The sequence below is a fragment of the Gobius niger genome (genome assembly GCF_951799975.1).
Source record: "Gobius niger genome assembly, chromosome: 8".
Taxonomy (NCBI): Eukaryota; Metazoa; Chordata; class Actinopteri; order Gobiiformes; family Gobiidae; genus Gobius; species Gobius niger.
In genome coordinates, this window is record NC_136859.1 from 14,606,836 (window position 1) to 14,619,508 (window position 12,673).

Below are 12,673 nucleotides of genomic sequence, written 5' to 3' on the forward strand. Positions count from 1 at the left end.
AGAGTTTTAATGAGCATGAGAGCGCGAGGATCATTCAAAGGAGCGAGGGCTCGCTCTACTGCCGATCACTGTCCACTTCTGTGTCAACAGCGGCACAGAACTGTGACTGAGACAACCAAAAGGTAAGAGACACATTTTCTCATTGTTTTGACAATTTACAATTTCAGCATCATCTCTCACCTGTTGCACGTGACTCCTGGTCACCTGACACACCACTACAAAAGTTTGACAGATCTGTAAATGACTTTGCCACATAGCGTCAGTAATAATGTGCATTCTGTGAAGAAAATATGTTGATAGTGACTGATGTGTGCGGTGTATAGCATAACCACAAAGCTTTAACGTATTACTGTGAACAGAGGAAGTGCTTGAATATTTTTTATTTTGGTTTCTTTTATGCTTTTGAGCTACTTGTTCAAATCATTATGTATTTATACTTTGTGTAGATGTTTGTTTGTTTGTTTGTTTGTTTGTTTGTTTGTTTGTTTGTTTTTATCGAGGTGGTACTAAGGTGATAATACTGTGAGAACCACTGAACAGGGACCTAGAGAGGGTGTGTCTGGCCATAGCCAGAGCAGTGAGCTCAGTGTTATGGTTTAATGTGGAATTTTCCCTGTTTTGTCAAAGATCATATGATGGTTCAGTATATTATGTCACGTCCTCTGACCTATACAGTCAACAGGACAGCTGCTGTCACATGTTGGGAAGTTTGAAGCTGGAATTTTCATACTGTCCTTGCAGAGGAGAAACATATTCATACATTTTACCAAATGTAATTTCAAAATGCTGCTTCATACCATGTTAAATCTTTAATTCAGTATCTATCACTTGCCCACGGTATGCATATGCAACATGTATGTTTTTGTAAATCAAAAGACCACATTTCTTTTTATTAGATTATTAGAGCAGAAAGCAAACAATTATATTTGATGTAATTTTGCAGAAGTTTTACTTTCTCCAGATTTTTTTTTAAAGGAATAGCAGCGATAATGTGGTGGAAAATCTGTTTAGTTACACTTTGTTAGTGATGGATGTCTGTCTATATAAGGGATAGCTAATAGCTACATAACAACTGACCCAAAGATACACACAGGAATGAACAAAAACATAAAACCTCTCTGTGCTTATGCCATCGCCATAGATACAGTTTCAGTGTATGTTTTCTAGTTTGTGAGCCTGTTTTTGACCTGACATCTGGGATGGGTGAGCATCTTCCCCCTGCACTGCTTGAAGCCTGTGTGGTGGTTGGAGCCTCCAGTGAGAAGTTACGAGAAGTCCACCAGGTAATTCATCATCATATATTGTGTTGATATAATGTCAGCTCATGGTTGTGCGTGCACTAGTACATGTTTGTGTCTGTAGAGCTCTCTGCAAAGCCCTGTCAGTGATAAGGGCCCTCTGATGCTGGAGCCTGAGGTGCTGCATGTGCTGGCTCCACCGTTTGTGAGTCGACTGCACACAGACTGTGAGCTGGTGAGGTCCCACGGCCGCAGGAGAAGATCCTTCATCAGGAAGAAGAAAGAGCACCTGTCCTCAGCTGCAGCTGCTTCTGTTCAAGGTGGACCAACAATAATGCTTCAATAAATAATTTAAAGCAGTGGTTCACAACTGGCAGTGGTTTGCAAGCCAAAAATGACAGTTCATTAACTTTTGATTATCAACTTAATGATCAATATTTAACAGACCTGTGCTGCTCCCTTTGAGAGCCACTGATCTAAAGCATGTTTAGTAGTTAAACCTATCTAAATATGTGGTTGTTTAGGTCGCACTGCAGCAGAGCACAGAGTAAGTGAAGACGTTAGCGTTCCCAAAGACATCGACCTTGTGGCCTTACCTCAACTCTGCTTCCCCGGTGAGACCTTCAGACACCGTTCAGTGTGTCATACTGTGTGGTTATTAAATGCAGTTTATCATATTCAATCAGCCCTTATCTTGAAATGTGTGCATGTTGTTTTTACGTTTGTATTTTTTATTACATGCTCTACTTTGAGATGTTTTTCTTTTAAATTTTAAGTTTCAATATTCTCTTGTTTATTCACTACTCGTAGTGGATCACATGATCGTCTCACATGACGCCCACTTGCTTTTTAACACACCCGTTGTGGACTTTTATGTATACAATCAGAGTTCCTCGGACATTGCATTTTTCCTCTCAAGCCAAATTCTCTGCCTCTCGTAAAGCTGTAAAGTACTTTGTGTTGTTCGAGTTATAAAAGTGCTGAAGAAATACATTTGACATTGACATTGTTTCTTTAGGTGGACTTCAAGTAACCAGTGAACCAGGAGAGGAGCGGTTTCACTTTTTGGTGTTCACAGATGTTTTTGGCAATAAGACCTTCAGTGCTGTCATGCAGTGTTTCAAAGCAGTATCGGTACTGAATACTAATCTGCACTGTTTGGGATACTCAAGACAATATTTATGGTTGTGTGTCTTTTTAGGAAGACTTTTCACAATTCCCAAATCAAAATGGAACTGGCCCGCGGCTTTTCTCTGCCTTTAGTTTCTGCGTTATATCGAAGTATCCATACTTCACCGCACTGAAGGACAGTTTGTCATGGTGAGAAGCAGAAATATAATCCTGTATATTTTCACATCTAAAAATCTTTGACAATATTTGGTTCAAGTAAAATATTTTAAAATTATGTCTTTTAGTTATTTATCTCATCTGAAATCCTGTCGTATATCAGACTTGGAGGACAAAGTGAAGGAGTTTGCTGCTAAACTGGCTTTGGTGCCGGCACCGCCTCCTGGAAACGTACACTTGGTGAGCTCAAAGGAAGAGTAGAGCGTCATGTGACAAGAGTGTTTTAACAAATGCACATACAAATCTGTGGCAGATGTTCACTCTGAGACCTCTGACCATCACACTGCCTTCAGCAGAGGACAGACACAGTCCCACTGTAGACCTGGAGCTGCACCTGCCCTTCCTCTGCCTCAGGCCACAGCAGCTACTGCAGGTACTGCGCTCACTCAACTACGTGCTCAAAGATACTCCGTGTATACACCTGTGTGCATTATTGTCTCATTGTGAACCGTGTGTGCAGGTGTTGTCATGTCTGCTGCAGGAACAGCGTGTGGTGCTGTTCTCTGCAGACTGGGCTCGTCTCACTCTTGTAGCGGAGAGCTTACTGCTTTTTCTGTGGGTCTGTTCCATTGACTCTGAATCAATAAATACCATACAGTCAATTCTGATAAAACCGTACCTTTATTAATGTACATTTGTGTCCATTCTCTCAGCCGTTGTCCTGGCAGCATCCCTATGTCCCAGTCCTGGCTCGAGGCATGCTGGACTTCCTCATGGCACCCACAGCGTTCCTTATGGGCTGTCACATCAGCCATTTTGAAGAAGTTGCATCTGTATGTGACTTTCAAAAACTGTACAATTAGTATTGTAACTTAATGCAACATTTGTATTTTATTCAGTGTTTCATTTCTACTGCACTGAAATATTTAAGTCTGAGCTGTTGATTTGAACAGGAAACCGATGATCTTGTCCTTATTAATCTTGATAATGGAGGCGTGTCCACCTCCTGCTCAGAGACTGTTGATTTACCGGACATTCCTGCGTCTGCTGCTGAGTGCTTCTCACAGAGGTAAACACTACATGATGTGCCAAAGTCACTGGTTCATGAGAGTAAATGATGTATATCCATGTCTCTGTTTGGCAGGTGCCAGTCCTTACAACTGCAGTTCGACCTGAGCCACTGTCACAGTCCCAGCAGCACAGACATAAACGAGCACAGAGCTCAGAGACGAATGTGGCAACACTTCCTCAACCATGACATCCAGAAGATCACTCTGGAACTCATCGTCAATATCTTCAGGTCAGACCTTGTGTGCAGCTCCAGCAAATCTCAAGATAGACATAAACTGAGTGTACATGTGTAATTAACAGAGATGTGTGCAGTCATCTTAACTATGAGCACCGAGTGTTTAACAGCAAAGAGTTTCTTAAAACAAGAGAGCCAAATGAGCAACTGTTTTACACAAAGGTATGCACTAAAATGGAGTTAAAAAATAACATGTCGGATGTGAACCTTATATTTAAATATCGCTGGTTGGTTTTAGGTGTTGGAGACCCACATCTTTCATTCCTTCTTGAAAGATCGTCTCAATAAGAAAATGGACAGCTTTGCTCGCATGGAACTCAGCACCCGCTCAGAAATGCGAGTGATTTGAAATAAGTTATTGCATGTACTATCAACTTTAACATACTAACAGACAGTATATGCTCTGATTGCATACCATCTAATAGTTCATTTGTGTGTTTGTGCTGAAGGATGAAAGCTAAAGTGGAGGTCTTTCGCAGACCCACCATGCAGGAGATCCAGGCGCGCAGGAAGAGCTCAGTGACAGACAACCTGCTGCTGAAGAGGCAGGGGATGAGTCTTCCGAATCTCGGAGACCACCACACTCTGAACTTCCACAAACACAGCCTGTTACCCAAAATAATCCCTGAACTAGGTTTGTCATTCAATTTATAACTAAATATCTAAGACGTGCGGCAAACAAAAATGCTATTTACTTGTTTCTCCACCAGCGCTCAAATCACCTCCCAAACCAGCAAGGATTTTCAAGCTGCCAGATTTTCCAACTTCACTGTCCTTCCATTCAGTCCAAAGTTACTATACCGAACTCATTCAGCACCTGAGCAAGGCGATCTTCTCTGTGCAGCATGAGAATTTTGCTTTACTTGCCAGGTATGGCCTAATACATATATCTAATTTTTCCCCCATTTATATTGAGTGTGCACATGTGAATGTTGCGTCTCCTCTTTTGTAGATTCTACTATTTGCGTGGCCTCATCAACACATTGTGCTCACGACGAGTGGATGCACTGAGTGACTTCCAGAACCTGTTTAAAACAGACACAGACATCTTCCCCACGCCGCTGGTCACATGGCTGGTGGATTCTCTACATCGCGATGAGAGGCAGCAGGCAGAAAGACGGCCAGAGCTCAAACGACTCATCCTTAAAGTTTGTACATATTCAAATTTGAGCTTTGAACCATTTTGTTTCATTCATGTTTGAGTTATATCCTGCCAAATCGGTTTGTAAATCTTCCTTTTTTTTCTTCTTTTTTTTTTAGGTAAAAACTGAAAACGAAAAAATACTGGGTCCCACCAATGACCACGTGAAGAAGTTTGAGCTGCCCAGAAAGCATCTTATTCTGGGAGATTTTGTGCGCTGTGTCCAGGAGTGTGGCATTGTCAAGGATATAGCAACTATCCACCGCCTGTTTGGAGCTCTTACTGATGGTACTGCGGAGAAAGCTCTGTTCTATTTTCATCATTTTGCTGCATGGCTTAACAGTATTAACTTTAAAGGCAGTGACCGGGCACTATACATGTCTGATTGTCAATTAGTAACATGAATGATTGCAGTACACGCGGAAACCATGAGTGTTTCTATATAAAGTGTTTGTCGTGTTTGTCATGCTTGGTGGCCATGGATGTTTTCTGTCTCCCAGACCAGACAAAACAAGTGGACCCTGACCTTTTTCGAGACTTTTACACTTTTTGGAAAGAAACTGAGGCTGAAGCTCAAGACGTGAACCTGCCGTCGGAAGTTATCGAACACCTGGACAACAGCGAATGTGTGTACAAGCTCTCCTCCTGCGTAAAGACCTCGCATGGAGTTGGAAAAATTGCAATGACACAAAAACGCCTCCTCTTGCTTCCTGAAGGCCGGGCGAGCTTCATGGAAGTTACAAAGTTTAGAGACATCCAGGTAATGTTTACAGTTTTATTTATGTGATATTTCAATTTCTGTTAACGAGGAGAGACTGTTTAGAGGGTTTTGTTTAGTTTTGAACCAAGGGCCCTCACACACATCTACACACATTTTAAAACAACAACCACCATACCTATGTGCCTACGTGCCAAGTCATGTGACTTGTTTTGATGGCGGCCATTTTGAATACCGAAGTGCTACTACCACAACATGTAGCAATATCTCTACTCATATAGTAAATAAAAGACATCTGATTGACAGTGGCATTTTTATGTAATTGTAATCATTGCTCAAGAAGATAACACGGCCCCAGAGACACACGTTCATGTTAAGAAACCAGTGAGTGACTAAGCTGCTCAAGACGTTAGCCTGCTACTGGTTAGCATTTCAATTGCTCAGCTCTAAACCTCTCCAAGAGAAAGCCCTGAACCACACCCCAAACATCTAGCCTTGGATACAGGTCAGAGCTGAGCTGTTACTGTAGTATTTCCTCAGTGTTCCTAGATGTGAGCCACACATAATATGTTTATGTGTTTATCGGATGTCAATGGTTGACAGTTGCTAACCGATAGCATGCTAACGTCTTGAGCAGCTTAAACACTGACTGTAAAAATCACAGAGAAAGGTTTTCTGTTGATGTGTTAATTTAATCCGAGGAGTGATGCAGATCTTTAGTAAATCCTGCAGTAGCTCGACAGACAGAGCTGCTACATCTGTGCCATGTTTCATCACATTAACGTTTGTCTCTGGAGCCGTGTTTTTACTGTTTTCTTCTTGAGCAATGATTACGAGTACATAAAAATGCCACTGTCAATCAGTTGTCTTTCATTTTCATCCTGAGTAAAGATACTGTTACATGTTGTAATACTGCATAATTCTACTTCGGTATTCAAAATGGCGGCCGGAACTATCATCAAAAACCCCTGTATGGTGTAAGTATAGCATTCACATTACATGCAAAAGGAGATATGAGTCAAGCATAATTCTGAAATAGTTCTGCTTTTTTTATGTTCTGTAATTGCAGGAAGTGAGAGTTTCTTCTGCCCCCTTTCTACTCCTGCGGATCCCTTCTCTTCGTATAAAGTGCAGCATTAGGCCTGAGGTGTTTGAGGCCAATCTCAAAACAGAGACTGAACTCTGGAACCTTATCGTGAAGGAGATGTGGACGGGACGCAAGATGGCCGATCAACACAAGGTGCATGTACATCAATTATAAATAGTCACATACAGTTTGTGACTAACTATCCCTAACTATCTATGAGACACAAAACAAGCCACTGCCTTGTCATTTTCAAATTGCATGATTAGAGCATGGCTAGAGCATTTTACGCCTGTGACAACTTTATGTAGTTTGGACATTTGTTGGAACTAAAATGCTTGAAATAAACATAAACAACTTAGTCAGTGAACACCTCTTGGGGCCACACTGGACGTATGAAACATTTTGAGTGAAACAACTTTAGGGACAGAGCACCATCATTGTGGCAATACTGGTCGACTCCCAAATTGGATAATGACACACCTTTCCAAAATAAAAACTAAGATTAATAAGAGCTGGTACCAGTCTTAATTGATTTGATAGAAAACATAGTGCCAAATGTATTTATTTTATTTACATTCTATCATACTTGCAGGATCCCCAGTACATGAACCAAGCTCTGACCAATGTCCTGTTGATGGATGCTGTCGTGGGATCCCTGCAAACCCAGAAGTCCATCACTGCAGCCTCAAAACTTGCATTTTTTGATCAGATCAAGCATGAAGGCAAATCTTGCTTCTAACCTAGCTGTAACATATTCAGATTTTTTCCATGCATGTGATTCCATTGCATTCTTCTTATATTTAGTGCCTATGATGGTTTCCAAAGTGACTTCTGACACTCTTAAGCACAAGATCAACCCATCCCAGGAGCTTTCGGAACCACAGACTGTGCATGTGCTGCTCTATACACCAGGTACTGTAGATACTGCTAACCCCAATTGACTGTGGGGACCCCACACACTTTTGTCTGAGGCCCAGGTGGTCAGGACTTTTATCGTTCACAATTTAGTGAGAATGACAGTGATACTAACCACGCCTATTTCTGCGGGACCATACACACGGCTGTGTGCTTTGTTCAGAAAGTGAAAGGGCATCTGTCAGTCCCACAGTGTAGCTCCGACTGTGAGCAGAACTAAAGCGAGATCCGTATCATTGGTCAAATGTTGGACATATGTTTCTTGTCACCAGATGCAGATTTACTGAAGTTTGCTCAAACTTTGTGTGAGGAGAGAGGAGTGAGGGGGATACAAGGTGGATGTGGCTGTGCCTCTACAGAGATGCAGGACGTACAGAGACGTTCAAAGGATAGCACCTTCCCCCGCCATGATCCCAGAACAGACTCGTCTCGTCTCTCCTTTAACCTAATTCTTGTGATGTTGCATCATAGAACCAGGAACATTACACTGTGTGGCCTTAGACTGAATGACCTGTATAACTGAACGTTGTGTAATATGAAGTGCCCAACATAATGCAGTGTATTGTATGCTTAATTACGAATAATGGGAAGCATGCTTATCCCTTGATCATGTGTGCTGTGTTTTCAGTATAAGCTTTGTGTTCCTATTTGCAGCACTGTGTCTATTGTACTTTGTTACGCTCTCACAAGACACAGCCATTTTAGTGCATACATCCGTGATTAAGAGCAGTGACAGTGCTGTCTAACACTTGACCCCAAGTAGTATCAAGATTACAATCTGAATAGTTGTATTTGGTTGCAATAGTTTTGTAACTGCACTTTGTTTCTCTCACAGGTCAGTTGACGTGCAGCGGTTCTGGGAGTGAGATGAACCCAAAGCTGTGGGTGGCTCTCAGTGGGGGCAGAGTGGTGGTGTTCGATGCCACCAGCTGGTCTATACTTCAGGACTGTATCATGGTGGGAGAGGCACAGCTGGTGAGACAATGAGAATTTTGTATAAGATAAAAATGTTATTTAAAAATCTTGTCACCATCAGTTAGCTCTCATGTCCAGGGCCTGACATTAACACTAGCCAACTAGCTGAATGACCCATCAGTTGAGTTCTGCTCTAACCAATAGGTGGCTGCCCCCTAGACAGAGCTCCATCTGACCCTTAGACAGCCTCAAGCTAGTTCTAGATAGATCGTTTTGCAAAGTTCAGCAGCTCCATATCAACACAAAATAGAAAGACATATAGATACAGGACATTTCACAAAGACATGATAAACAATTGTCCACTCACCATGACACACTTTTTATGAGTTAAGCTCCTCATTTAGTTTTCTGGATTGACACATGAACAAAGGAGTTCCTCAATCGGACCATATTATCTTCTCTCTTAGATGTTCTCTTTACATAGAGCGTTTTCACACATGTTGGATCGCCTTTTGGGTCAACCCGAGACTGCCCTAGTTTCATCTGTATTTACGTCAAAGTTAGTTCTGTCCGTGTTCACACGTGCCCCATTCATTCACACATTTCAATAGAAAATGTACTCTTTTGTATGAGCTCATCACTAATCTGTTCACAAACAATATGTGAACCTAAGATTTGTCGAAAGAACTTCGAGGGGTTATGATGAGCTGCGCTCTGTTCCTGTCTGGTTATGTGTCGCAGAACTGCATGCTGGGATTGGTTCAGGAGCAGGTGTGGATCGGCTCAAAGGACTCGGTCATCTATATCATTGACACACACAGCATGTCGTGCAACAAGCAGCTCGCTGAGCACAGACAGGAGGTGACCGGTCTGGCTACGGACACAAGGGAGCAAAGAAGGTAACCCAACTTCTAACAGGCGTGGAAATATAGTCATGTCTAGACTGCAATAAAATACTAATTATAATGTACATTCAAAATGCAACAAGCCAAAAGACCTCCTGCACCTTTGCTGCACCAGCTCGTCTCCATGGAGATGTTGCAGCTTTGCTTTGGCTATAGTCAGTCAAAATTACATTTATACTTTAAGTACTCTTAAAAATGCTTCATGCCTTATAGCTAGAAGGTCCCAGAAACTTAAAACAAGTCTCAAACATTTCTGATAGATTGCAAAAAATCTTGTCAAATTGTTACTCTTTAGATCAGTTGTTCCGAACCCGGGGGGTCCCTGGAGTCAAGTCATATTTGAGCAATTAAATGGTAAAATAATCATTACATTACTGAGAAAGGTCTACATATGCACAAAATACATGTTGGCAATTATTTTTATCCTTGTATTTGTGAGTGCTGCATTTTTGGATATGGCACTCACTTTGCTGTTTCCCCTGCAAGTGCTGTCTCCCGTACGTGCAGGGGAGCTTCAAGGAAAAAACATTGGGAACCACTGTATTAGATAATAAAAAAAATGATACATTTCTTAATTTGTGCCAGTATCTCTCACATAATACTGTACATGTTTGATTTTCTCCAGTCAGGTGATGTATTCGTGCAGCTGTGATGGCACTATCCTGCTGTGGGATTCTCTGAGTCTCAAAGTGAAGCGTCAGTTTCACCTCAGTTGCACCAGACTCTCCTCCATCCAGATCCATGAGGGCTCACTGTGGTGCGGTAAGTCTAACTACAACACAACTGTCTCGAGCCTGCTTTCCTGCATCTGGGAAGGTCAGACCTGGTTATTTCCAGGATGGGAGATAGTTCAGGAATACCAGGTGTTGTTAGCTTTGGGCGACAGTTGCTCAGTAGCAAAGTGTTCACCCAGGAATTCAATCGTCAGTAGTTACAATCCACCTCCAGCCAGTGCATGGTGTCATTGTGTTCTTGGGCAAGACACTTCGCCCGCCTTGCCTCCAATGTCTGTGTATGTATAGCAGAATAGCCCTTGACCGTAGTTTAGCATAGCGCTTTTTTATTAACATGCACGATCCTGACAAAATAAACTACTAACACTACTGCAACAACTACTGCGGAAAATAATGTGTTTCTTGCAGGTTGTGTTGACAGCATTGTTGAAATGAAAAAGAGTGGGACTCCACAGAGGAGGATTGTCCTGCCAGATGATTTCCGGAGCCGAAGCTTCAGCTGTTTCATTGTTATGCTGGAGGTAGACAAACCGATGTTCATGTTTCATATTTTATTTTTTGGGAGGTAAATGAACAGCATGTAAAAAAGTTTAGGCCAAATGCTTTTATTAATTCAGATATAACTCATGAGTAATAGTACTATTTCACAAGACTTGATACAGTAACTGGTTAGGGATTTCCGAATACATTTCCGGATTGTGTGGTGATTTCAGGAGGGACAACTGTGGGCGGGCTGCGCAGATTCCGGAGACCTGTTCGTCTTTAGTATGAACAGCCGGCGCTCCACGAAGCGAATCTCCCTCCCTGGAAGTTCAAGTGTCACCTGCATGATCCAAGTCAAGAACCAGGTCATCACTTTCCATGTCGCTATTGTTGTAGCTTCTTCTCTAGGGTTTGGAATAAAATGTAATAAATTAGACAGTAATGGTCACATTGAGTCTTTTTTTTTGTGAGCAGCTTGCAACTTCTATAGATTTCCATTTGCCAAAACAAGTATTTAAGATTATAAACACAAGTAAAGTTAAGATATAGAATTATCAAGCATTATCAAAACAAGTCTATAACATGAATGCAATGTAAAGGCAACACATCCTACTGCTTTCGAGACTCGACCAGCACTTAAAGGAGCTATCCTTGATTTTTTTATTTTCTGTTATTGGAATAAAATTTGTTTTGTCCTTTAGTATATGGTAAAAGCAGACACTTATCCAAAAAAACCACTGGTTTTAAAGCCTTTTAAACAGTCATAAAATGTCAGGAGGCATTTTTTACAGGGAAGTGACAGTTTTCCTCTCTGAAAGTTGTTAAACCTGGTTTAAACTCAGTCCCTGTGACAAATATTGATGTTGTAAATGGACCAGAAAATAGCAATTTGAAATGTGAGTGACCCTGTTTCTTTGTACAATCAGGTATAGCTCCTTTAATACCCCTCATGTTTGCCCTCCCTCAGATCTGGGTTGGTTGCCGGGCTGCCAGCAGCGGTGGAGATCTTGGCGAAGGTCTGGGGAGGAGTCAAGTGCTGGTGCTGGACTCCGAGACACACAGCGTGGACAAAGAGCTGCAGGCGCACACAGATTGTATCCAGACCATGTGCTCAGCCGAGGACCGGTACGTGCTCAGCGGCTCGGCCCGCGGCGATGGCAAGATCGCCATTTGGAAAGTCGAGTAGAGCTGGGGACGTGCCGCTTTGTTTTCCCAGTCGTTAGTGTGGAAAACCTAGAAAGCCCACACTACATAACTGGACTGCGCCTCAGTAGGTCCTGTTCACACCGAATTCATTCCCTGAATTGGCCTAAACCAGCAGCACCAATTAGGACTTGATTGGGGATCAAGCATTTTAGATTGAGATTAACCTTTTTTGTTTACTGTGTTCTGCTTTTTGCCAAAATTGTGTATAAATCAAAGTTTATAAATCATAGTTGTCAGTAAAATCCATTTGAGCCCTACATCTGATGCTCAGATAGATTATGACTATGAAACATTTGGAGAAATGCATATAATGGATATAATATAAAATATATAATATAAAAGTCATCAGATTAAAATGGCAAATTTAAAGCAGTACTACTAAGTAACTTGTTTACCTTAATAAATCCTTTTCGTAGTCCCTCTGGGGGTAATACAAGTGTTAATTGGATGATTGGGGGGTCTTTCATCTCCCCCTGGTGTCTCTGGTCCGAAAACGTTCCTGCCACCGGGTCGGAGGCACCAATACACACTAATGGAATCACGAAGAAGAAGCTAACAAGCTGACAGGCAAAGCTAACTGTGGGCTAGCGCCACTTAAACAGTGTTTACAGCCAAGTTTGAGTGAAAAAAAAAGATCTCCATTGTGTAATTGGATGAACAATATCTCTCTCTTTGTCTTTTCTGTCATTAATGAGTAAAAAAACGCTACATGCTACAACACCTACAGTGGCGCGTATG

General features: G+C 41.8%; 1 protein-coding gene across 1 annotated transcript; it reads left to right on the forward strand.

Moving 5' to 3' along the window:
• Positions 1-1,199: 1,199 nt before the first annotated feature.
• LOC306966493 (DENN domain-containing protein 3-like) lies at positions 1,200-12,046 on the forward strand (the record flags this gene model as incomplete). The annotated part of the gene is made up of 27 exons (XM_079561259.1): positions 1,200-1,283; positions 1,363-1,558; positions 1,763-1,852; positions 2,257-2,372; positions 2,440-2,558; positions 2,654-2,765; positions 2,839-2,958; positions 3,046-3,144; positions 3,239-3,358; positions 3,479-3,594; positions 3,670-3,825; positions 3,897-3,993; positions 4,070-4,171; positions 4,279-4,465; positions 4,542-4,701; positions 4,784-4,979; positions 5,092-5,260; positions 5,473-5,732; positions 6,760-6,930; positions 7,370-7,499; positions 7,582-7,689; positions 8,528-8,667; positions 9,349-9,506; positions 10,138-10,274; positions 10,655-10,767; positions 10,960-11,094; positions 11,697-12,046. 27 exons carry the CDS (start codon positions 1,200-1,202, stop codon positions 11,913-11,915), a joined length of 3,810 nt encoding a protein of 1,269 aa, XP_079417385.1. The 3' UTR covers positions 11,916-12,046.
• Positions 12,047-12,673: the final 627 nt, after the last annotated feature.